Source organism: Dipteris shenzhenensis, chromosome 17 (assembly GCF_047967505.1).
Source record: "Dipteris shenzhenensis isolate YYH24624 ecotype China chromosome 17, Dip_SZ_1.0, whole genome shotgun sequence".
In the NCBI taxonomy this organism is placed as follows: Eukaryota; Viridiplantae; Streptophyta; class Polypodiopsida; order Gleicheniales; family Dipteridaceae; genus Dipteris; species Dipteris shenzhenensis.
The window spans coordinates 52,310,379-52,337,625 of NC_141612.1; the positions used below are offsets into that span (position 1 = coordinate 52,310,379).

General features: G+C 45.2%; 1 protein-coding gene across 3 annotated transcripts in view; it reads right to left on the reverse strand.

The window, feature by feature from the left end:
- Nucleotides 1–27,247, reverse strand: part of LOC147892277 (alpha/beta-Hydrolases superfamily protein) — a 133,650-nt gene that overhangs the window by 83,501 nt on the left and 22,902 nt on the right. For all 3 annotated transcript variants that reach the window (XM_087388193.1, XM_087388191.1, XM_087388192.1), the window contains exon 3: nt 14,811–14,902. In XM_087388193.1, the coding sequence (XP_087244319.1) occupies nt 14,811–14,902 (92 nt within the window). The remainder of the gene's footprint in view (nt 1–14,810; nt 14,903–27,247) is intronic.

A 27,247-nucleotide genomic window follows, 5' to 3' on the forward strand; every position in this document is an offset into this window, starting at 1 on the left:
AGTTATAGTCAGTTACGACTATTGGTACAGTTAGTTGCAGCTACACTTTGGAGCATTGAAGGCCCCCATCCTTTGCATTTGGTACTGGTTCTTGCACTCTTGAAGCCACATACTTGCTATTCATTCAGCTTCTTTGTTGGGACAGCAAGTTATTTGTGCAGTTGAAAGCCTTGAGGCTTGTGCAGTTACTAGTTCTGGCAGTTGAGAGTAGTATCTCTCCTTTTTTCCTTTGTCAATTGTGCTACTGCTTATCTATTTTCATCAATGGCTAGCAACAAAGATGACCTTTTTGGAATGCTTGGGGCTAATTACCCCATGTGGTCATACATGATGGGACATGTTTTGGTTGCCAAGAATCTATGGCAATTTGTTTCCGGTTCTGAGATCAAGCCTACACGTAATGCCGCTTCTGGTGCAGCACCTACTGCCTCGGGTTCTTCTTCAGGTGATGGGTCTTCTGGTAATGATTCTAATGCTACTTCTAAAACACATGCAGATCCTGTTATAGGTACTCTGCCTCCTACACAAAAGGAGATTCAATGGGATGGTCGTGATACCAAAGCACATGCCTTGATTGCTCTTTCAGTAAAACGGGTTATTATCCCTCCCATCTGGTCTTGCAAGACAACTAAGCAAGCTTGGGATCAGCTTGAATCTTTGTTTCAGGTGCGGAGTAAGGCGAGGGTTGCCTATCTCCACAAACAGTTGAAAGACTTGAAGCTTGAAGAGGGTGGCAACATGGATGCCTATCTCACTAATGTGAAGGATTTGAAAGAGCAGTTGGCCAACATTGATGAGATTATACTTGATTCTCATCTTGTTTCTAATACCCTTGATGGGTTGCCTGATTCTTATCAGGGCTTTGCTTCTACGTTGAGGTTGGTTGTGGGGAGTAATGCCAATCATTTCTCATTTGACCAGCTGGTTGCTCTTCTTCTTCACAAGGAGCAAAGTCGTGCGAATCGCAACGCTTCTATGGCTAGCGATCAACCCTTTGCTACCCATCACAAACACAAAGGCAAAGACAAGGTTTCAGCTAGTAAACCCCCTCATTCCCATGCTGATCTGCCTCTTCTTCAAGGGATAATAAAAAGAAGAAGAGATGTAACTATTGCAGGAAACCTGGGCATAATTTTTTTTAATGCACGAAGCACATTGCATTTGAAAACAAGAAGAAAAACTCTGGTCTTGTAGTATCTGGTTCTTCTAGTACAGAAGATCGACATGAGTCCGCTAGTTATGCACAAGACCACATTGGGCTTTCTTGGTTACATGTCAGTATAATATTGATGTCCATGATGCTTGTATAGCAGTTTGAGATGTTCATGACACCTGGTTCTTTGATAGTGGTGCTAGCAAGCACATCACGTCCTACATGAAGTTATTCAGCTCATTAGAGCATACATCTCAGGGGGGCAGTGTCACATGTGCCAATAATGCATCATATACCCATGCTATCATTCACATCCTACCTCTTCTTCAGAGGATAATTAAAAGAAGAAGAGATGTAACTATTGCAGGAAACCTGGGCATAATATTTCTAAATGAAGGACGCGCATTGCATCTGAAAAAAATAAGAAAGAGTCTAGTCTTGCAGTATCTAGTTCTTCTAATACAGAAGATCGACATGAGTCCGCTAATTATGCACAAGACCAGCATTGGTCTTTCTTGGTTACATGTCATATTGATGTTCATGATGCTTGTAAAGCAGTTTGAGATGTTCAAGACGCCTGGTTCTTTGATAGTGGCGCTAGCAACCACATCACTTCCAGCAGGAAGTTATTCAGCTCATTAGAGCATACATCTCAGGGAAGCAGTGTCACATATGACAATAATGCATCACATACCGTGAAAGGTATTGGGCAAGTTGTTGTTACTTCTGTCTCTAGTGGTATTGTTACTCTAGAGCATGTGCTTTATGTTCCAGGCATTCGTAAGAACCTCATTTCTATTTCAGCCATTGCTACATGTGGCTTTCAGGTTCTGTTTTATTGTGTTAGGTGTGCAGTGTATGATGCAACACATGCCTTTACCATGGTTTTGACTGGCACATTGTCTAGAGGTCTCTATAGACTTGATGCTTATGGCAAATGTTTGGATGATGATGCTGCACTTGTCGATGCACATACCTTTGCTCTTGATTCTACCATGGCAGATACTCATTTGTGGCATGAGAGGTTTGGACCCCTCAATTTTGGAGCCCTGGTGAAGTTATTTAAAGAGGATATAGTTGTGGATCTTCCCAAAATGCATATGGCTACAAAACATGTTTGTGAACCATGCTTGCTTGGTAAGATGCACCGTGCTGCGTTTCCCAAGGATGGGAGAGTTGGTGCTTCATTGGTGCCTTGGTTGAGAATGAGAGTACGCTGAACATTGCTCATTTTAATACAGATAGAGGGGGTGAATATATGTCAAAGGAGTTTGTTGTTTTTTTTGCTTCCCATGGTATACATCATCGATGCACGGTGCCTTATACTCCTCAACAGAATCATGTGGCTGAGCGGCAAAATAGGTCAGTGATGGAGATGGGTAGGCTATCTCATGGGCTATCCATAGATGTCACTTATACCTTGGTATGACCCTTGTAGGCCTAGTTATAGTCAGTTAGGACTATTGGTACAGTTAGTTTATGTACCATCTAGGTCAGTTAGGACATGTAATCCAGTTAGGGAAATTAGCCCTAGGGTTTTGTTATGTTGGCTCTCCCTTGGGCCTCTACACTTCAGTTTTGCAGCAATCTATTACAGCATCTCGTTTTTCTCCATTGTGCTTCCATTTTTTAGCTTCCAACACCCAACAATGGTATCAGAGCAGGTCCGGATCCATTCCCTCAACCATTGACAGCTTTCCCAAGCTGTTTGGCAGCCTCTGGAGCCCTCATTCTTGCTGGTCTTGCTGGTTTTCACACTCCCACGAGTGTTTGAGACCTTTCCAAGCAATTCTGTTGCGAAAGATCTCATTCTAACGCGAGAGAATCGCATTTTGGAGCAGCTACCGGAAAGAAGACGCATTTTGGAGCAAATCTGACCCATTTTTGCAGCAAAAACCTAAAATTTAGAGCAAATCTGAGCAATTTCTGCAGCAAAAACCTAACTGTACAAATCTGTCAGAAAATCCGTACAGCCGTACGGTCCTATCAGAAAAACCGTACAGCCGTACGGACACTGTCAGAAATTCCATACAACTGCATAAAAATCAGTACAATTCCATACAACTGCTTCAAGAAATCCGTACAACTGCGTCAGAAATCCGTACACTGCATCAGCAAGCATTTACTGCAGTACGGGAGCTGCCTCGAGGTGTGCACCAGTCATTTTTCAATTTTCTCAGCATTTCGGAGCTGCCTCGAGCTGCGTGCCGACGTTTGGAGCCATTTGGAGCTGCTGAATTGATCCGGAGACCTCTCTTTGAGCCCTTCCCTACTCATTTGGCATCCCTTTGCCTCGGGCTGCGAGCTTCTCTCCATTGGATCTCTTTAAATCCATTTCTACGTGCTCTCCTCCTCGTGCGATCAATTCTCTTGCTGTAATTCTCATTTCCAGCCCTCATTTGCTCGCTTTCAGAGCTTGTCACTGCTGTTCATCATTGGGTAAGCCGTTGTTGCATTGGCTTTTTCCAATTTCTGCTTCATTTGCAGTTTGGAAAGGCCTCGTGTTGCCTTTGGGGATTTTTCTTGCAACAGATACACCTTGGGACAGCAGAGTCTTTGGCAAACATAAGCTTTGAAGCTTGGGCAGTTTTTTGGCACTTGATTCTGAGATGTTGCCTTTCTCTCATTTGCTTTGCCAATTGGTGCATTTGCCTTGTATTTCAGCACCATGTCTGGTGGCAAAGATGATTTGTTTGGGCTGATTGGGGCCGATGACAAGCTTGATGGCACCAATTACCCCATGTGGTCATACATGATGGGACATGTTTTGGTTGCTAAGAATCTATGGCATATTGTTTCAGGTTTTGAGGCCAGGCCTACACGCACTGTTACTGGTGCTACACCTGCAGCCTCTGCTTCTTCAGGTGATGGTTCTACTGCTACAGCCAGGGCTCTTGCACCTCCTGCTCCAGGTGCTTTGCCTCCTTCGCAGGAGCAAATTCAGTGGGATGGTCGTGATGCCAAAGCACATGCCTTCATTGCTCTTTCAGTGAAATGGGTTATTATCCCTCATATTCAGTCTTGCAAGACAGCTAAGCAAGCTTGCATCTTTGTATAGGGCGAAGAATGAGGCGAGGGTTGCCTATCTCCGCAGGCAGTTGAAAGATTTACAGCTTGATGAGGGTGGTAACATGGATGCCTATCTCACTAATGTGAAGGATTTGAAAGAGCAGTTGACCAACATTAATGAGATTATGCATAATTCTCAGTTGGTTTCTATACCCTTGATGGGTTGCCTGATTCATATCAAGGCTTTGCTACTACATTGAGGTTAGTTGCAGGCGGTGATGCCAATCATTTCTCATTTGACCATCTTGTTGCTCTTCTTCTTCTTCAGGAGGAGCAAAGTCGTGTGAATCGGAATGCTACTATGACTAGTGATCAAGCATTTGCTGCCCATCATAAACACAAAGGTAAAGGCAAAGTTTCAGCTGGAAATCCCTCTCATTCCCATGCTGATCATTCACATGGTGCCTCTTCTTCAGGGGATAACAAATAGAAGAAGAGATGTAACTATTGCAGGAAACCTGGGCATGATATTTCTGAATGCAGGAAGCGCATAGCATCTGAAAAGAAAAAGAAAGAGTCTGGTCTTGCAGTATCTGGTTCTTCTAGTGCAGAAGATCGACCTGAGTCCGCTAATTTCGCACAAGACCACCATTGGGCTTTCTTGGTTACCCTTCTTCGCGAGGAAAGAAACCCAAACGCAATAACTAGCCAGCAACCAATCAGGAAACGGAAAAAACAGGCAAAGACAAGCCTTCTTCTACCTGGAATCCACAGAAGAAAGGTCACGCTGGCTGGAAAACCCTAGATCCTACGGAGATAAGCTGATTCCGCCCTGGCACAGCCCAAAAGCAGCCTAGAATAGAACACCCACGCCTGGAAAGATACCAAAACCAGCCACAACACCCCGAAAGCTCCAAAAAATCAGGTCTAAATCTCCTGCAGAGCCTGAAAGCCTGAAAAACAGCAAGTTGCAGTTCACCCGGAGCAGCTTGGTTAGGCCCAAAACTCTTGGAACAGCCCTAGAACCAATCGCAGGCACCTAGAACAGCCTGGAAGAGCCCAAAAGCAAATCGCAAATTGAAACAGACACCCTGGCAAAAATCGCCACCTACAACAGACTCCTGGATCAATTGCGATTTGCTCTGGCAGGCCCTGGATCACCTAGAACTCGCCCCTGGGTAAAAACGAATTTCCGTGGCAGGCTCTGGAACACCTGAAACTGGCCCCTGGGTAAAAACGAATTTCCCTGGCAGGCCCTGGAAGCTCCAAACTGATGATCTGGCTCCTCTGAAACTAATTTGGCCAACTGCATCCAAAAGAAGGGCTCCCTCCCCCTTTTAAAGCCCTAGGCTCCAAAAAACAGTCTTTTTAAATTGCACCACTCTTTTGGTCCCTAAAAGCTGTTTTTTTAATGGACCACTCTTTTGGCCCCCCCCCTGTTGCACACTTTGGCCCTAGGAATTAATTGCCTAGTAACTGTGCGCACATTCACTATTTACAAGGGCCCACTAGGAATTTTAATTTCCCAAGTCCCGGCCCATAGTCAGAGCCTCGCATCCCAGAGGCTCAAGACAATCATGCACAAATTACGGGAGTCGCAAATCAAAAGTCCCAAAATTTCACGTCCTCGTGACATACCCCCCTCTTGAAAGAAGGCAAACATCCTCAATTGCCTACAAAAGAAAACCAAGTGGAAACACTAAAGAAAACCAGTGGAAACACTAAATGTTTGTTAGGCAAAAGACAAGCAAACATTCCACGTACATGCATACATGCACTCACAAACAATATGCTCCCCACGATGTCCGATCCACCTCACGTATGGCCATCCCTAAGGACCCACTGCCAGTGGTACATCATGAGCATATGTAAACACTTAATGCATGCACATAGATACTCAGACTGTACTTCCCAGGGATAGTTCATGCATGCTTTACCCACCTGTGGCCATGTCTTCAGACCCACACTAGTGATCTAGAAAGGGGAAGATAGATCAGACATCCGACAGTGGAGACCGATCACCCTGCTTGACATCGCATACAAGATCCTTGCTATGGTCTTCAGTTTGTGGTTGCGGCCTCATCTCACCGACATCATCCTTGATACACAGACTGGCTTTGTATAGGAGCACATCATCCTAGACAACATTTTCACGTTCTGGGAGGCAGTGGATTGGGCCAAGGAGGAGTCACAGCCTTTGGCCATCCTTCTCTTGGATTTTGAGAAGGCTTATGACAGGGTGCAGTGGTATTTCCTAGAGGGCACTATGCAGAGGTTGGGTTTCTCAAACAGATGGTTTAGAGGAGTCTCTGTGCTTTATGCGGGGAGCTCTAGTTAGATGCTTATCGATGGACACACAGGCGAGGCCTTATCTCTCTCTCGCTCGGGGCTTGCTCCTTTGGCAGATGGAGTAGATTACCCATGGAGGCAAAGGCGAGGCTTGGAGCCATAGCGCATATGCGAAGGGTAGGGCAGCAGATGAGGGAGATTGACCTTGCCATCTCTGAGTCTTGGTGGGAGGGACTCCGCATGTGGATGGATAGAATTTGGTTTGGTCAGTTTTCTTGGACCAGGGTCTCCTTGAGGATGATGATCTCGCGAGGCAACAAGCAGCGCAGTTTCTTTCGTGTAGGGCCCAAAGGCTTGCTTTAGGCTGAACATCCGAAGTACCTGAGATATCAAATCCAAATTTGAGTGGACAGCCAACCATGTCGCCAACAGATCACCAACAATGCATATACGATTTGTAGAGCTGCAGATAACAAATACGTATAGCATTGCAAACCAAGCGACTAGTACACCCACTGTGACTAGTACACCACATACATCGCGGCCAACAATACACGACATAGACCACTTCCAGGAATTGCGCATCCGAAACCAAGGTCTAGGGGAATCCATCCTCTTTTTTGTCGAAACCACATGACAAAAAAGAGCATTCCCATCTTGTCGAATCCTCATGACAAGAATAACATGCATATTTTACCGAAACCTCATGGCAAAAATAGCATTCTTATTTTTGTCAAAACCTCATGACAAAAATAGCAATCTCATTTTGTCAAAACCTCATGACAAAAGAGCATCCAAAAGTAGCAGGGAAAACACCATCCTGCAAACCGTATACATCATCCAAAATCAGATGCCAAAAAGAGTGGCAGACTCTGCCATACAAAAATCTTTTTACAAGTACCTGTATACAGCGCTATACAAAACCAGCTGTAAACAACCCACTATGGAATCAGGAACTCTTGCCCTTCGGAACATTCCGTGGCTCATCCGTGTCACTAGCCGGCTCTTTCCTCTTACGGTTAGGACAATTTCTAGACCGATGTCCCCCCCTCTTTGCAAATAAAACATTTACCAGCTTCATATAAAGCGCGTCATTCCTCTGGAGACAAGCGATTACGCTCATCCTTTTGACAATTGGCCTTCTTCTCTATTTTGGAGAATCGAAACCCAGTTTTCTTATCTGTGTCATCTTTCTTAGCTTCCTGCTTCTGTCCACCTTTGAACCCTGAAGTCCTCCCCTGCATTAAAGCATATGCCGTGCTAGCATTCTCGATAAGCTGAGACATATTGGAGACTTGAGTCTTCGTGCAGTAGTCTCTCAACTCCTTAGGCAGCCTGCAACAATATTTCTCAACTTGCTCAATGAAAGGAACAATCCGGTAGGAGCTAACAGGCAACAAAGCCGCCCAAAACTTGCCGTTATACTCCTCTAAATTGCGGCAATTAATGGAATTCAGCTCATGCCAAGTAGTCATGATATCTACTTCAAAAGTCGTAGTAAGCCATGCAGCACAAAACACCTGCTTGAAACCTACCCACGTGTTTGGTACAGTGTTTTGCATAAGCATCATGGTCCACCACTGAAGTGCATTCCCCTTTAGAAAACTAGCAGCCCGGCGTATCTTAGATGACTCTGTGAAATTCCCTCCTGTGTAAGCTGCATCGAACTGCTACAAAACGGCCAAGGCCCTGAGTTTGTCCTGCACCCCACTAAATGTCTCAAATTTCACGGCTCCACCTGTCTCTTTAAAGTCCTTCAACTTCCCCTGAGGTGCCAAATTGTCATAAACAGGTGCCTAGGCAAACGGGACAGCAGCACTCACTCTATCCCCCACACTACCAGCATTAGGAAAAGCTGTACTATTCAAAACAGCACCCAAATTTTGCATATTTCCCAAAGCAAGGTTACTTGTTGCTGCGTTAGGCATACCTGTTTGCATCCCTGGGGCTGCTCCAACATTTGCATACATCATGTTCTGTCCCGTGGGCTGTAAATTAGGCTGAAACGCAACTGTTTGACTAGTAGGCATACCCGAAAATTGCGCTTGAGGGCTGACCATAGCCTGAAAAACTAACCCACCACCAAAATAGCCTGGCTGAACCGGCTTTGCCAAAACTCCTTGCTGTCCGGAAACCATGGACTGAAAATTATTACCTTGAGTCGGTCCCAGAATCGTGTTAGACTATTGCTGCTGACCATAGGGGATTTAAGAGGGCTGATCCTGAAAAGTGACATGTGGTCGCTTGTTAGATTCAACATCCCTATCCCCATCCTCAGGCTTCCTTTTCTTCGGCTGCACATCTGAGTTCATCATCTTCTGGAAGCGAGGATCCTGTGTAAACTACGTGAAAGCACTCATGAAACTCTGCATCTGTGCCTTGAATAGTTCCACATCCTCCTCATCTCTCCGATCATCCTGCTACTTTGCAACATGCCGGGTCTCCTCTCCTGCATCCTGGTCACCACCAAGAGACTGAGACATCTGCTCTTCCTCCTTAGTAAGGCTCACGGATCTCTCCCTGTGTGACATATTTACTGAATAGTATGATGTCTTCTTCACCTAGTCTGCTGGACTTAACCAAGCCAATCACAGGCTCCCCTCCTGAAGAAGTTAGGTGGATCCCGGCAATAAAACCACTGAAACCAACCTCAATAACGTAAAGGGTGGTAGGATCCACTTAAATACAGCATACACAGTAAATAGACAAGTAAATATGCACCACAGAACAAATCATAGGGGAGCTAGAGCGCTCCTACTCAGAAACAAGACACCGATTGGCCCCAAACGTTGGTGCCCCTTGCGGTATTTATTTAACATTCATTGGAAGCCAAGCGGCTGATTACAAAGGTCTTTGGGAAGCTGCACCACAGGGAAACCAACACCCGCAGACTCCCCGTCCAGCCCACCTTGTAATTCCCTGCTCAACTTCAAACGGTGAACAGCATCCAATCACTAGACAATCCTATATCCTCAGGTAACCAAAGTATGCAACAGAGACCCCAATAGCATCCACTGTCTGAACCACTCCTGCAATCGCACATCCAAGTGCCCAACCAACCAAACACGGCTGAACAACTGCAAGACAAAGCCCTCAACATCTGAACTCTGGTGCAATCAAACAACCAAACACTTCCCAGCGAGTTTCTTCAATATATAGCCTCCTTGGGCACTGCCCACCATCATAAACCAACCCTTCTTCGCGAGGAAAGAAACCCAAGCGCAATAACTAGCCAACGACCAATCAGGAAACGGCAAAAACAGGCAAAGAAAAGCCTTCTACCCGGAATCCACAGAAAAAAGGTCACCCTAGCTGGAAAACCCTAGATCCTGCAGAGATAAGCTGATTCCGCCCTACCACAACCCAGAACCAGCCTAGAATAGAACACCCACGCCTGGAAAGATACCAAAACCAGCCACAACACCCAGAAAGCTCCAGAAAATCAAGTCTAAATCTCTTGCAGAGCCTGAAATCCTGAAAAAAAGCAAGTTGCAGTTCACCCGGAGCAGCTTGGTTAGGCCCAAAACTCCTGGAACAGCCCTAGAACCAATCGCAGGCACCTAGAACAGCCTGGAAGAGCCCAAAAGCAAATCGCAAACTGAAACAGACACCCTGGCAAAAATCGCCACCTACAACAAACTCCTGGATCAATTGCGATTTGCTCTGGCAGGCCCTGGATCACCTAGAATTGGCCCCTGGGTAAAAATGAATTTCCCTGGCAAGCTCTAGAACACCTGAAACTGTCCCCAAGGTAGAAACGAATTTCCCTGGCAGGCCCTGGAAGCTCCAAACTGATGGCTCCTCTGAAACTGATTTGGCCAACTGCATCCAAAAGAAGGGCTCCCTCCCCCTTTTAAAGCCCTAGGCTCCAAAAAGCAGTGTTTTTTAATTGCAGCACTCTTTTGGTCCCTAAAAGCTGTTTTTTAATTGCACCACTCTTTTGGCCCCCCCCCTGTTACACACTTTAGCCCTAGGAATTAAATGCCTAGTAATTGTGCGCACATTCACTATTTACAAGGGCCCACTAATTCCCCAAGTCCCGCCCCATGGCCGGACCCTCGCATCCCAGAGGCTCAAGGCAGTCACGCACAAATTACGGGAGTCACAAATCAAAAGTCACAAAATTTCACGTCCTCGTGACATTCTTATTGCCTTTGCTGCCCAATTTCATTGGAAGATACATGAGCTTGATATTAAGACAGCTTTCCTTCATGGGCATTTGCAGGAAGAGGTCTATGTTTCCCAACCTCTTGGCTTTGAGGTTGAAGGTTCTGAAAGCAAGGTATGCCACTTTGAAAAAGGCCTTCTATGGATTGAAGCACCCACCTCGGGCTTGGTATTCGAGGAGTCATACTCATTTGCTCACATTTGGCTTTCACGTTGAAGACATTTGCTATGTCTGATCTTGGTCTTTTGCACTACTATCTGGGCATCCTATTTGCCAACAGTGAGGGGGGCATTTTGATGTCACAATCCACGTACATCGGACAGCTTTTGCAGCGTTTTCAGTTTGAGGATTGCAAGCCAGTATCCACACCAGTAGAGCCTAGTTTTCACTTCTCTTCTGAGGATGGCAGCGGTACATGTGATGTCACTTTCTATCACCAGACAATTGGTTGTTTGATTTACCTATGCCATACGAGACCTGATCTACAGTATGCTGTCTCACGGTTGAGCAGATATATGCACAGCCCATCTATGCACCATTGGCATGCCGTGAAGCGTGTTTTCAAATATCTTAAAGGCACTTAGCATTTAGGCCTTCTTTATGGGGCTAATACTTCACTTGTCATGCATAGGTTCATTGATAGTGATTGGGCTGGTTGTTTTGACACTCAGGTGTCACATAGTAGCAACTGTTTTATGCTTGGTACTTCATGTGTTTCTTGGTTCAGCAAGAACCAGAGTACAGTTGCTACTTCTAGCTGTGAAGCTGAGTACAGAACGGCTTTTACAGCTACAGTGGAGTGTGTTTGGCTTTGGAAGCTACTTGCAGATCTTTGTGCATGTCAGATTGCTCCTACCGTCATCTTCACTAATAGTCAGAGTGCTGGCTGTCGCACGGAATCCAGTTTTCCATGCTCGCAAAAAGCACATTGAGGTTCACTATCACTATGTCAAAGAGCGATTATCAGCAGGTCATATTGAGTTGTCTTATGTTCCCACTGAAGACAACTTGGCAGATCTTTTTACGAAGGGTCTACCTCGACCTAAGTTTGAGGCTTTTCGGCAAGCTTTAAACTTAGTACCTTTTGTAACTGAATCTGTTGTACTCTGTACAGTCATAGGTTGCTATATCCTACGGGACGAACATGTGCAGCCATGACACCAGCTATTTAGGTATCATGAGCCATGTCCAGGATACTTCAGCCCATACCATGGAGGGGGGTTTGTAGGCTATCTCATGGGCTATCCATAGATGCCACTTATACCTTGGTATGAGCCTTTGGTTATAGTCCGTTAGGACTATTGGTACAATTAGTTTATGTACCATCTAGGTCAGTTAGGACACCTAGTCCAGTTAGGGCAGTTAGCCCTAGGGTTTTGTTATGTTGGCTCTCGCTTGAGCCTCTACACTTCAGTTTTGCAGCAATCTATTACAGCATCTCGTTTTTCTCCATTGTGCTTCCATTTTTTAGCTTCCATTGCTTACAACACCCAACAGGTGCATGTTGAAAGGCAAACATTTGCCTACCAAGTTGTGATTGGATGCGGTCATGTGTGCTAATTACATCTTGAACAGATGTCCCACAAAGGCATTGCAAACTTTCACACCTTATGAGGCTTAAACCAGTCGTAATCCTCGCATTTCTCACCTGAGAACTATTGGATGCTTAGCTTATGTTCATGTGCCTTCACAGACACGCACTAAGTTGAATGATAAAGCTGTCAAGTGCAGTTTTCTTGGGTATAGCTCAGAGAGCAAGGGCTATAAGCTCTACCAGCCCCGAACGAGCAAGTGTTTTGTCAATCGGGATGTTGTGTTTGATGAATCTTCCACTATGCCTTTGCTGGACTGTCAAAAACAGCCCATTGTTGATGCCCCATATATTTTTGACAGCTTGATGCCTTTGTTTCCATGCGATGCTCGGGATGATTTTCCATCTGAGGTTGTACCTCCTCCATCTGTTGGTCATTTGCAGCCACATATTCAGCTTGTTAGGCCTCTCATTGATCAGGACCATTTGCACAAGGCTCTTGATCAAGAAAGAGCTGAAATTCAGGAGCGCAAGAAGGTCCGCCATTGGCACCTTGACACATTGAAAGACAGCAAACAAGATACTCCTCTGCCAGCCCGTACTAGAGCAGCTCTCTGGAAAGAGCATGCTTATGCATTCATTGCTACCGCATGCAATAAAGAGCCCTTATGTCATCAAGATGCCTTTAAGAATTATTTTTGGCTGAAGGCTATGCAAGCTGAATTGTATTCTAGCCATCAGAATAACACTTGGGAGTAGTGTGATTTGCATCTTGGAAAGAATGCAATTGGAACTAAGTTGGGTTTACATAATCCAACGGAAAGGTGATGGTTCAGTGGACCGTTACAATGCTCGTCTTGTTACTAAGGGCTATGCTCAGCAGCACGCCATTGAGACTTTTGCTCCCACTTCCAGGATCACTACTACTCGCATTGTTATTGCCTTTGCTGCCCACTTCCATTGGCAAGTATATCACCTTGATATCAAGACAGCTTTCCTTCCTGCGCATTTGCAGGAGGAGGTCTATGTTACCCAACCTCCTGGCTTTGACGTTGAAGGTTCTGAAAGCAAGGTATGCCGCTTGACAAAAGCCCTCTATGGATTGAGGCACGCACCTCGGGCTTGGTATTCGAGGATTCATACTCATTTGCTCACACCTGGCTTTCACAACAGCCCTACAGAGCCTACCCTTTACATCCGCAAGCGTGGGACAGATTTGCTAATTTTAGTCCTTTATGTGACATGCTCATGACTGGGACACATGCTCAGCAAATTGCAGATTTTAAGCTTGATTTGTAGAAGACATTTGCTATGTCTGATCTTGGTCTTTTGCACTACTATCTGGGCATCCAATTTGCTAGCAGTGAGGGGGGCATTTTGATGTCACAATCCAAGTACATCGGACAGCTTTTGCAGCGTTTTCAGTTTGAGGATTGCAAGCCAGTATCCACACCAGTAGAGCCTGGTTTTCACTTCTCTTCTGAGGATGGCAGCGGTACATGTGATGTCTCTCTCTATCAGCAGGCAAATGGTTGTTTTATTTACTTATGCCATACGAGACGGGATCTACAGTGTGCTGTCTCACAATTGAGCAGATATATGCACAGCCCATCTATGCACCATTCGCATCCCGTGAGGCGTGTTTTCAGATATCTCAAGGGCACATAGCATTTAGGCCTTCTTTATGGGATTGATACTTCACTTTGGTTGTTCGGACACTCGTGTGTCACATAGTGGCAACTGTTTTATGCTGGGTACTTCATGTGTTTCTTGGTTCAGCAAGAAGCAGAATACAGTTGCTACTTCTAGCTATGAAGCTGCATACAGAGCATCTTTTACAGCTACAATGGAGTGTGTTTGGCTTCGGAAGCTACTTGTAGATCTTTATGCATGTCAGACTGCTCCTACCGTCATCTTCACTGATAGTCAGAGTGCTTCGGCTGTTGCACGGAATCCTATTTTCCATGCTTGCACAAAGCATATTGAGGTTCACTATCACTATGTCAAAGAGCGATTATCAACAGGTGATATCTCATGATAGTCACTCATAAAGTTGAAAACCATACGCATAGTAGGAACTAGCTACTATGACATGCCCATTGACGTCATCAGCGCCCAACAGTGGGTGTAGACCATAGTATGAAAATATGCTCTCACACATATAAATCCACATACCCACACATACTTGAGCATCCATTTATACAAAGTCTTCGTACTGAGTTTTTGTCGACACTCCGGAGGTGAAGGGCAGACTTAGCAATGATGAAGGCTAACTTGCAGCTTCTATATGTTTATAAGGATAGACCCACTTCGTAAGATACACCCCTCTGGGATGCCTAAAAATCAAAACTTGTCCTTGCAATATCTACCTATCTATTTCTTAGATTTCTAATTCAAACTACCCTACTTGTCCTTCTTCCTTTTTTTCAGTTTAGAATTTCAATTCTAGGAGGCACCATGCCATCAATCCATTAAAAATTTCATGGCACGCTACTAAACCCTCCATCTAGGATGTGGTTCGCCACACCACAACTTGCATTACAAGCAGGTTAAGTATTATACAAAGTTGATTGTCAATATCATGCATATCACTCACAAATCTATGACTAAATTCCACCTAGAATACAATACAAACATGAAGGCTAAGTTCAATAGCTTACCACATTAGGGTCTAAGATGTCACATGAATATAATCCATGCCGATCATTTGGCACTTCAATGTTGGTCTTAGGATCCAAAGAAACTGTTCTCCCTGCAAGTTAAAGGAAAGGCATTAAATGTTTATAAATTTTCAACAAATGCTAATGACCATCCCTTCCCATAGTAATACTTTTTGTAGTTCCAACAATATAAATCTTCAAAAAGTATATTTGTCAACTATGGAGTAACAAATACAAACCTTCAAAAAGTGTATTTGTCAGCTAGAGACTCAAGAGTAACGAATTTACTTAACTTGTTGCTTTTTTGTCCTTTTTGCAAAGAAAGAAACCTTCTATTAATGCTTGAAAAACTTCATACAAATGTAACCAGCCTTCAGTTTCCTAAAGGGCAGTAGACCATAACTATCATTGCATATTCATTATTCACAGCCACATTGCATCATTTCCAACCACTTAACTTTAAACAATACCACTTAGAAAACAATTTGAGAAATAACTGGATGGAGGCTAGAGTGCCCCCGCCCAATGAAACCAAGTACAAGACACCACACTAGCCCCAAACACTTGGTGCCCCTTCCGATATTTATTTATTTCTTTAGGAATGAAATTGGTACATACAACAAGAGCTCACCCTTGTGCTCTACCCCACGAGCAATTTCCACTGTCCAAGCCAAACTTTGGCTACAACCTGCATTCCATCCTAGTGCACACACTAGTACCCAAGTGCCAAGGCAAGGCTAAGGCATTCACCATTGTCCATGACCACTGTAAAGGTGTCCAAGCATTCCACAAAGCATCCAACTTACTCAACCAGGACTGGCAATCCCACAACCCACTGACCAACCTCTCAGGGTGACCAAGCTTCAACACAGATCTCAGACTGAACAAGTGAGCACAATACAGAAAGAAAATCCACACACTACCCCTTTGACCCCAATCTGGTTATACCCTCTGTGACTGGGTGTCGATTCACAACCTGAATGGCCAAGAGGGGACTTCCAACAGCAGAGGAGCAACAACAAGCTTCCAAAATGACCAAATACCGTGAAAGGGATAGTGACAAGAGAACTCAAACCAGCTTCAAACGACTTCAATCCAGCTCCAGATCAGCTCCAAGGAACTCCAATCCAGTCCAGAACACCTCCACGGGCAGCAAACCCAGCAAGCAAGAGGCAGCAGGAGGAAATGGCAGCTTGGAGAGGGGAAGGAAGAGATAGAACGGGCTGGAATCAGAGATAGAAAGAGAGCAAGATGATCACGGGCAGGAGAGAGGAGCTGATCAGGCTGTACAGCAGGACAAAGGGGGCGTACAGCGGCGTTGAAGGTATCTCGGGATGTGTGCCAGCAGAAAAGAACAGCCCCGTACAGTCCACCTTGGAGAAAACTAGGAAAATCTGCACGTACTGCTCCCATACAACCACCTTAAAGGCTCCGTACAGTCCGTACGGAACCTATGGAGCAAGCTTGGCAGCCTTGGAAAATGAGCCAGCCACCAATTATGGTCCAAAATGCAGCGAAAAAACAGCCGTACCCTTCACCTCGAGATGCATGAAATAAAAAAGAAGATCCACGTCAAAAGAAATCCGTACCTTAGCCTTAGAGGGAGAGGAAGGGGGTAGGTGTGCATGAGGGGCTGCCACGTGGCCCCCTCATTAATGCTCTAACCCACAAAAACCAATGGAACATTGGTTTGCCCCCACAATAAAGTTCTAACCCTTCTAACCAATGAAACATTGGTTTCCTAGGGCCCTAATTATGACCCCTCTAAACCTTACCTTGCCCCTAGCAAGTAGGCCTAATGTGTGCACCCAGGGACTTCTGGGAAGTATCGCTTCCCCTAGGCTAGTCCCCTAAGCCAAAGCTAGCCACAGTTCATAAATTCGCGTCCCCGTGACACAAAACAGCAGCCCAGAAGGTCCTAAGTATGGTAAAAACCGGGATAAAGGCTAAAAGAACAAAAAACAGCCTATTCCAAAGAAACCCAGCTCACTACCTAGGGAATCTGTGGTACAGTGGCTAACAACCAGGTGGGGGGACTATACAACCAGTGAATCCCTCGCGGAGTGAATATGTAGAAAACTCCTGCAGGCCAAGCCTTGCATGTGCGCGCATCGCGACAATCGCCCTAGAGCCCGGGGTCCCATGCTCCGAGGTGGAGCGCAGGGTGTAGATATTTTGCCAAATGGCGACCAAGGTAGCCGAGGGTGGATCCGGATACTCATCCATCACTAGACTACAACGAGCAACCCAAATGTTCCACGCCGTGATACTGGCTACTACCTCCCACAAGCTATCCTCTAGAGAGGAATAAGGATCCAAGATATCCGGAGGGACCGCATCATGGAGCTCTATCCTCTAAATGCTCTGACCCTGTATCCGATAAGCTAGAGAGACCTCATCAATCTAGAACGCGTGACCTCCCTCAGTCAACTAAGCCACCATCCTGCACATGTAGTCCCTGTGAAAGCTTTGCATGCGGGTTATAATCCTGAGAGCTCCCATCCTCACTACGCTACAACAGCTCCAGAGGCAATGAGGGATTGTCTCTAGAAAAAAACAAAACAGCAGTGACACAGCCCCTCCACCCGCATCTGCTCCAACCACGGGCCTATGGGCAAGCCTTCGTGGGCGGCGAGCCAAAAGAAGTAGGAGATATTCCTCAGCCGCAAACTGGACCATAGACTCGTCAAAAACCTGAAACGGACCTCCTAGGGCACCCTCTAGGCCACCCAATGCCTCTCCCTCGAAGGGGTCCAAGTCGAAGAGTCCATCTGAAGCCTCATGCCTAGGAAAAGAAGGGCACCTTGTCCACCTGCTCCGCGAGGCTGTCTGCATTTCAGTTTGAACCAAATCCTTAACTGTGGAGACTAGCTAGGGGGGTAGGTGGGGAAGCGTTGCAAGATTTTACAACCTCGTCAATGACCTCCTGCTTACCAGTCCTTCAAGAACTTGGATTCTAGCTATAGCGTCTGTCAATTGTGTCCTTAGCTCTCTCACCCGATCTTGTAGGAACAAAAATATGTTTCCAATAATGGGGCAACCAAAAAGACCTCCTCTCTCATATATATGTGCGTAATGAGAGGGTGTTCGAGTTGCAATTGTGGCATATATCACCCTATTGGAAGGGGCTATTGGAGTTGAAGGAGTTTTCGAAGAGGAGGAGGAAGAGAGGCTAGGCCACTTTTTGCTGGCCATTTCTCCTTTTACCTTATACTTTAACTAACCCCCCTGACTGGATTAGGGGTTCAGCCCAGCTAGGGGTTAGGAGTGGGAAAAAAAGCTTCTGCTAGTTTTACCTGCGAGAAGTTAGGGTTGGTGGGTCGACGAAAGTGTAGGCTAGGGTTTTTGGATTGACAACGAGCTGTTGGATGTCCGCTAGGATTTGAAGCTACGTGCAAGTGTTGTTCAACAACGATAGGCTGACGAGCTGAATGATGACGGGCTGAGCCGATGAGGGAAGCTATAGCGATGACGAGCTGACAAGTTGAGCTGAGTGAAAGAACCCCAAGCTCAGAGAGGAGCATGCGGGCTCAGACAGACTAGATCTTTTCGGTGGCATTTACTTCAAAGCTAGAGTAAGCCACTAGCCGATCTTCCTTGCTGCAAAACTGCACCAATGGCTACACTACTTGTATCAGTGATGACCAAAAACAAATTGTCCCAACATGCTGAGCTACAAACTAGAGCTGTTGATCCCAAACGCTGCAAATCATGAAAGGAATGTAAAGCTGGTCCGGTAGCTGAGATCTTTTGCCAGCGTGTTTGCACCCTCCCTTGAGTAAATCCATCAGAGGTGCTGCTGGAAAACCCATCCATATGTGAACTGTAGGCCTGGCAAAGGCCAACAAAGTATTTGATAATTCATGTCGTCGTGGGAACAGCCCAATCTAAAATGACCTGAACCTTTGTAAGATCCAAGTGAATTCCTTTTGCACTAATGATATATACAGCCATAAATCACTTTTCTTTGCATTGATGTAGAGCTGATTATCGCGTAAAACTTGAAGAGCGTGCTTTGCATCCTACACATGTTGTTCAGAAGTTGCTGAAAAGATTAATATATCATCCAAGAAGATAAATAGACACACACGTATATACTTTGTGAAGATCCTTGACATCATCTTATGAAGGTGGGACGTGCATTTTTTAGGCCAAAAGGCATTACTACGAACACATAGTGACCACTTTGTGTTAGGAAAGCCTCGTTGGAATGTTGGCATCAAATATGCGGACCAAGTGGTAGCCACTTTTCAAACCAATCTTAGAGAAATACTTTCCACCATTAAGACATTCTAAGATGTCATCGATGTGAGGCATGGAAAACTTGTTCCTCATGGTCACTTGTTCAATGCCCGATAGTCAACACAAAGATGTGCTAACTTATCCTTCTTTAGGACGGAAAGGATAGGAGCCAAGATCAAAGGTAGATAAAAACCTGTGAGTAATACATGAGATAATTGCTGCTCCAATTCACTCTCCATGGATTTGGAGAGCCTATATGGGAATTTAGTGGGTAGAGATGAGCCTAGGACTAATTCAATGCAGTGATCCTCAAGCCTATGGGCAGGAGCTGAGGTGGGAGTGATGGAATATGGAAGCAAGAACTAGAAACTAGAAATGAAATAACAAGATTGAAAGACAAGAAATACCTTGAGGAGAGTGTAGACAAGACACAAGCTAGACAGATAGATTGCAATGATGTGACCCATGAATATATGGGCCAAAGTACAAGACATAAAGCAAGAGTGCTTATGGGATAATTGTAGAAGTGCCACATGGCACACACTCAAGACATAAAGACTAGACTTAGACTTAGACGAATGTAGACTAGGAAATAGTACACTTAGTGTGCACTTATCTCCAACACCCTCCTTAAGTGGACACTACGAGTAAGACAGAAAGACAAGACTAGAAGACAGACATAAAGACTGATAGACTGAGAGACATGACAGAAGACATGACAGACAAAGATCCTGAGACACCCCTCCTCAAGTGATATCCTCATATGGGTCCACAAGGGTAGGGACAAGATGGATCTAAAACAAAACACAGTCAGATTGATAGACAAATAGACAGACAGACAAGACTAGATAGACAGAAGACTGACTGTAGACAAACAGAAAGACCAAGACACTAGAACCCCTTGACCTACATCATCGGTGGTCAAGGTGGTAGACAAGACATAGAAGTAATCAGAAAGCCCACTTCTCATCATATGAGGAAGGAACAGCAGGATCTGTTGATGGAGATGCTGCAGCAACATGGGCTGAGGTAGATGCAGGGGCTGATGTAGAGGGTTTGGAGTAGCAGTCCCTCTCTCGGTGATTATCACGGCCACAAATGGTGCATGGATGAGCCTTGAAACAGTCCTTCTCCAAATGATTAGTTTTGCCACAATGGGTGCAAGGCTTTCTTACCTTAGAACTTCCTTTCTTTGCTAAAAATGCAGTGTCAGTTACCTTTCGTTGTTGAGTTCTTTCTTCCTCTTGGAGAGCATTGATGATACCCTCAAGAGAAGGATTATTATGATACTTGAAGGTAGTGACAAGAGTAGCATAGGTGTCAGGTAAGCTTTTGAGAAGCACAGCAATAGCAATATCTTCGGAGATGGGAGACTTGACTGACGCAAGCTGAACCATAAGACTGCAAAGATAATTGACATGAGAGGCTATAGTAGCTCCTTCCTGCATATGTAGATCAAAGAATGAGATCATAAGTGCAATCTTAGAGTTTTTAGATCTGGGTCCAAAAAGGGTATCCAAAGTGATCCATGCTTGAGAAGCAGACTGTATGTCGGAGATGTGATGAATGTAATCATCTCCAAGACCGAGCAAGATGATAGCATAGGCTTTGTCGTTTTTGGCATTGGGAACATAAGTGACAACTTGCTCAATGTCGGACTCTTCGGGAGCAGCACGGTGAACAATGTCCCAAAGACCTTCTTTCATAAGATGGCACTTGATTTTGATTTGCCAAGTATGAAAATTGGACCCATTGAATTTGTCGATAGATATGAGAGAATGAGAGGAAGATGCCATGTGGGAAGGTCTTACCTCTTGCTAGGATGCAAGGGCAGTGTCTATTCCCTTACAATATTGCAGAAATGAATGAAAGGAGAGATCCAAGAAGCCGGTTCTCTCACCACTTTGTCAAGGCCATAGCATATGACAGCCCATCGAAGCAGAAGGAACCAGCAAAAAAGAGAGACTGCTCAGCAAACTGAAAGAGGCAAAGCAAAGTACCTTAATCCCACGCAGAGGTAGAGGTGCAAAAAGGGGCGCAGATCTCCGTGAAGATGGAGCAGATCTCGAACAGCAACTGGAGAAGTGCGGCCTGTGCATGTACGGATTCCGTACAGTCGTACGGACTGTACGGACAGCGGGGTACGGAGTACAGACGGAGTACAGAGTACGGACGGCATACGGACGACAAGGTATGGAGTACGGAGTACGGACGGCGCTGATCTGTACGGACAGCAGGTACGGATTCCGTGCAGTCTTACGGACTGTACGGACACTCTCGTATGTTGATGCAGGAGCGGGAGCTGATGGGCGCAGATCTGTGGCTGAACGGCGCAGATCTGGCGCTCAGATCTGGCAGAAATGGTGCGCAGATCTGGAGCGGAGATCTAGCGCAGATCTGGAGCGGAAATACACAGATATGGCACGCAGATCTGGCGCGCAATGGCGGGGCAGAAAGAGGGAGAAATGAGAAGAGGGAGAAATCTGAGAAGAGGGGCAGATCTGCAGCGGGGGAGAGATCTGAGAAGAGGCAGACTGAGCGGAGAGAAGAGGGATCAACCTAGCTCTGATACCATGATGGAATATGGAAGCAAGAACTAGAAACTAGAAATGAAATAACAAGATTGAAAGACAAGATATACCTTGAGAAGAGTGTAGACAAGACACAAGCTAGACAAATAGATTGCAATGATGTGACCCATGAATATATGGGCCAAAGTACAAGACATAAAGCAAGAGTGCTTATGGGATAATTGTAGAAGTGCCACATGGCACACACTCAAGACATAAAGACTAGACTTAGACTTAGACGAATGTAGACTAGGAAATAGTACACTTAGTGTGCACTTATCTCCAACAGGGAGATCGTCTCGTAGCATGCCATCTTGGAATTCTTGGAGAAGATCAAACCATACACTGTCCTAAATGTGGAAACTTCTTTACAGTGGCCTGTTGGCAGCGGACATAAAAAGGGTGAGCATACTCCACCTTTGCGAATGGCACAATGAGCCTGGATATGCGAGATCAATGGGATGCCGGGAATGCTCCTATCCCCACAAATGACGGGTGGTGCTGGAGGACCCTTGACGATGGTGAAGGTATCCTACTACAAATCAAAAAGAGGAGAGGAATATACTAAATACCTGATATCATGTCACATCCGAGCAAAGGCATAATAATGAAATCGTGCGTAATAGAGAATAGAAAAAGATAATTGTGTGGCCTTTGTGCCCGATTTAAGTGCCTTCACCTGGTATCGTCCACAGCCAGCTGATGAGGCAGAAGAGTGCAAGCCAACTTATTGGCCAACTGTGCAATGATGGCATCCTTGGAACTCCCCATGTCGAATAGCACAATAAATTGCTGCCCTTAAACTGAACCATAGGCATGAATCAGAGCCTTTTTCTAGTCCTCGATGTTGCCCTTCTTACCTTCGAACACCACTAGTGGGACATGGTTCAATGAAGGCAAGACGGCGTGCGTGGCTGATTGTGTGGCAAAAGAAGCAACGATTCTTGGACTAGTACCGCTTCTGCTCGTCCGGCTAAAGGTAACCACCCGAAATGCCTTCCTTTGACTTTTCATTTGGTGTGTCTTACTAGGCTTGGTCTCCTTTCCACCAGACGCATGTTGATTATCTTTTTTCTAGTCTTTAGAGTCCTTCTTTGGTGCTCCTTTGTCCAAGGGGGATGATGACTGCTGCGGGATATTGGCACCTATTAGGACCTGCTTGAGATTTCCCCCATTGAGCACCATTTCTTGATTCTGTAGACTATGTGAGGACTGACGCCCAATCATAGGTCAATGGGTCAAATTTTCTAAGGGGGAACCTGATGTCTGTATCCATACCTCGAAAACATTGATTCAACTTATTGTCTTCCGAGTCTATTGTGCCAAGGCGATGACCTTATCGCTATGGACAACATAGGCGAACTATTCTAGGAGAGGCGAGAAAACTCGTCTTCCAATTTAAGTATATCTTGTGGGAGGTAGGAAGTGAGACTTGAGATCGGAGACAAACCTATTTCATGAGTAATTTGTGACCTGTGTGACGGGGTCAATATGTCAACTGGCCCAATGCTGACACCAAGTCACTGCCTCACCAATGAGGAGGGGAGCTGTGAGGTGCACTCATCTTGCTCATCTATAATGCATGCAAGGGAAAAATGTGCAACTCATGAGCTGGATAATAGCTGAAATGATCACACTTACCATCATACTTAGTGAAGTATGGATAAGACTGTGCGATCGGATGCAGAATGGTTCTAGTGAATGTAGCGCGGTCAAAGCTTGTATAGACGCTTGGATAATGGCTAATATATGCTAATGTTGAAGTACTATTGGAGATATCATAACAAAGAGTGTGTTAATGTAATGTGTTGGTGTGTAGTACTAGGAGATCTAGTACTAGTTCACGTGTGAGTCATGTGTGAGTGCCACATGTCACTATGGGACTTTTCCCATATGCACTTGGTGCAAGTGTGTGGGTGTGTATAAGGCTTGTAGTTCACTTGCCTCATTTGGTGATGATGATGAATGAATGAAAGCCTTCATGGTTTCTACATTTGTGTATCACTTCTTCACTCCCTAGCCTCTCTCTCTCTCTCACTCACACCATGTTTCTAACATGGTATCAGAGCAGGTCAATCTACCATAACCGTCCTGCCACATCATCTCTGCCCTAAACCTAACCCTAATTCTGCCCAAGCCTATGCAGCCGCCTCATTTCTATCTCCCCATGTTAGCCAGTTCATTCTCGCCTCTAGCTGACTTCTCATTTCACCTCTGCCTTTCAGCCGCCGCCTTCTCCATTGTTGCTCTTATTCGAGTGCTCTAGGCACCTTTCTACTGCTGGTCGGTACCTTGCAGCCACAAGAAATATTGAAGGATCGAATGAAAGAGAGAGAGTGCAGGTATGGAAGAAGTCGCACGATAGTTCAGCCGTCATGTCAAACTTAGATAATGAAAAAATCTAAGTACAAGGTACTTGTACCAAGACCTAGGACTAAGTGTCCTAGGTGTCACATAGGACTAAGTGTCCTATGTGGCCTAAAAGGCACTAACACTACAAGTGCCCACATTTATGCCTACAAGGCACATACCATGGCCTATAGGGCATCACTAGAACCACCAGAAGATGGCCTACAAACCCCCCTCCATGGGATGGGCTGAAGTACTCTGAAAACGTCTCAGAATACCTGGTATTTTCTGGTTATGGTGGCACATGTTCATCCAAAAGGATATAGCCACCTATGAATGTACAAGGGATGTCAGATCATGTAACAAAGGGAACCAAGTGTAAAGCCTGTCGGAAGACTTCGAACTTGGGACGAGGAAGTGCCTTTGTAAACATATCTGCTATGTTGTCCTCTGTGGGAAGATACAACAACTCTATGTCTCCTGCTAACAACCGCTCCCGAACATAATGATAGTGAACTTCAATATGCTTGGTACGCGCATGAAACACTGGGTTACGCGCAATGGCCAAAGCACTCTGGCTATCAGTGTAGACAATAGTAGAGGATGTCTGGCAAATACCAAGATCTGTAAGTAACTGTCGAAGCCAAACACACTCTAATGTAGCAATGAAACCTGCCCTGTACTCAGCCTCACAACTAGACGTGGCAACTGTTGGTTGCTTCTTGCTGAGCCAAGAGATACATGAATTGCCAAGGAAAAAACAATTGCCAGTATGTGACACTCTGGTGTCGGAACATCCTGCCCAGTCACTATCCGTGTAAGCATGCATGGTAAGTGAACCCTGATCACCATAGAAGAGGGCTAAATCCTGAGTGCCTCTGAGATATCTAAAGACTCTCTTCACTGCTTGCCAATGCTGTGAACTCGGCATGTGCATGAACCTGCTGAGCTGAGATACTGCATACTGCAAGTCAGGTCTGGTGTGACATAAATAAACAAGGCATCCAACAGCCTGCTGATAAAGAGTGATATCACATGGTGGGCTCCCATCATGAGCTGAGAATTTGAAGCCAGGGTCCACTGGAGTAGAGATTGGCTTGCAATCCTCAAACTGAAAACGATCAAGGAGCTGTCCAATATACTTGGACTGAGACATCATGATACCCCCCTCAACATGAGCAAACTGAATGCCCAAATAATAATGGAGCCGTCCCATGTCTGACATGTCAAAAATCTGCTGCAAATCAGCCTTGAAAGCTGCAATTTGCTGAGTATCTAGGCCCGTGATGAGCATATCATCCACATATAAAATCAGCACTAAAAAATCAGATACACTCCCACGGACATAAAGAGTGGGTTCTATGGGACTATTCTGAAAACCAAGGGATAGTAAGTGTGCATGAATTTTGGCATACCATGCCCTGGGTGCCTCCTTCAAACCATAAAGGGCTTTTCTAAGCCGGCATACCTTATTTTCAGAATTAACAACATCAAAGCTAGGACGTTGTGTGACATAGACTTCTTCCTGCAGATCCCCATGAAGAAAAGCGGTTGATGTCAAGTTGGTGCACTTGCCAATGATAATGGGCTGCAATGGCAATGACACATCTAATGGTAGTAATCCTGGATGTGGGAGCAAATGTCTCCTCAAAGTCAATGCCTTGTTGTTGGGCATACCCTTTTGCAACAAGACGGGCTTTGTATCGATCTATGCTACCATCAGATTTCCTTTTTAATTTGTAGACCCACCGCGTTCCAGTGGCATGCTTGCCGGGAGGGAGATCTACTAATTCCCATGTGTCATTTTTGGCAATAGATTGTAACTCAGCTCTCATTGCACCCATCCACTCTTTGCTGTCAAAAGCATCTTTATGGCACATAGGCTCTTCATTGCAAGCTGTAGCAAGGAGTGTCAAAAGCATCTTTATGGCACATAGGCTCTTCATTGCATGCTGTAGCAAGGAGTGCAAACTCAAGAAAGTGACCATGCTGTCTATTCCCTGATCTTGTCCGGGCAGCAAAAGGATGATCTTCTTTGCTGTCCCTCAATGTATCAAGAAGCCATCTGGGAACTTGTCTTTGCTGTCTATTGACAGCTCTTTCTTCAATGACTGCATCATGAATAATGGGATCATTTTGTCCTGGAAGAGAAACCTGCAAATCAGCATGAGGTTGTGGCTGATTTTTGCTTAGTGGAGGGCCTGCAGGAGGCTCATGTTGCTGGTCAAAATCCTCTTCTGATGATGGCAGAGGTAACCAAGACTCAAAGGCATCAAACATGTCAACATCTGGCTTTGCTTTGCAGTCCACAAGAGGGGAAGCTGAATGTTCAGCAAAGATCACATCTCTACTGACAATAATCTTCCCAGTATTTGGTTGATATAACCGATACCCTCTGCTCTCCTGGCTGTAACCAATAAATATGCATTTGATTGCCTTGTCATCAAGCTTATGTCTTAGCTGAGATGGTACATGAACATATGCAAGAGACCCAAAAACTCTCATGTGTGAAAGTGAAGGCTTCTTGCCTTTCCATGCTTCATAAGGTGTAATAGTCTTCAGTGCCCGTGTAGGTGATCTATTCAGCACATAGTTGGCACACATTACTGCATCAAGCCAAAATTTATTGGGCAAAGACTTGGCCTTAAGCATGCATCTGGCCATCTCCATTGTGGACCTGTTTTTCCTTTCAAAAACAGGATTCTGCTGAGGAGTGTAAGGAGTAGTGCATGAGTGAATAATGCCCCGTGAAGAATGCATCAAACTCCTTTGACATATACTCTCCCCCCCTATCTGTGTTGAGGGTGACAAGCTTGCATCCTGATTCATTCTCAACCATATTCAGCCATCTCTGAAAGCATAAGAAAACTTCAGATTTGGCCTTTAAAGGATATACCCAGCAATATCTTGTGAAATCATCAATGAGAGTCATGAAATACTTATACCCCCCAATGGCATTTGTCCTCATTGGGCCATAGACATCACTGTGTACTAGCTGCAATTTCCTTTGTAAGAGTTTTGGACAATTCTTTTGAAAAGGAAATCGATGCATCTTACCCAAAAGACAACCCTCACACACATGTTTGGAAACTGTGTGAGTCTGAGGTACATCATTTGCCATCTTGAGATGGCCCATTCTCTCATGCCAAAGATGAGTTTCAGCAAGCTGTGAATCTGAAATAGCCAACGCTTCAATAGAAAGTGCAGCTGAATGATGATCAAGGTGATAAAGCCCTTTTTGCAAAGTGCCAGTGAGAACTATGGCATTATCATCAC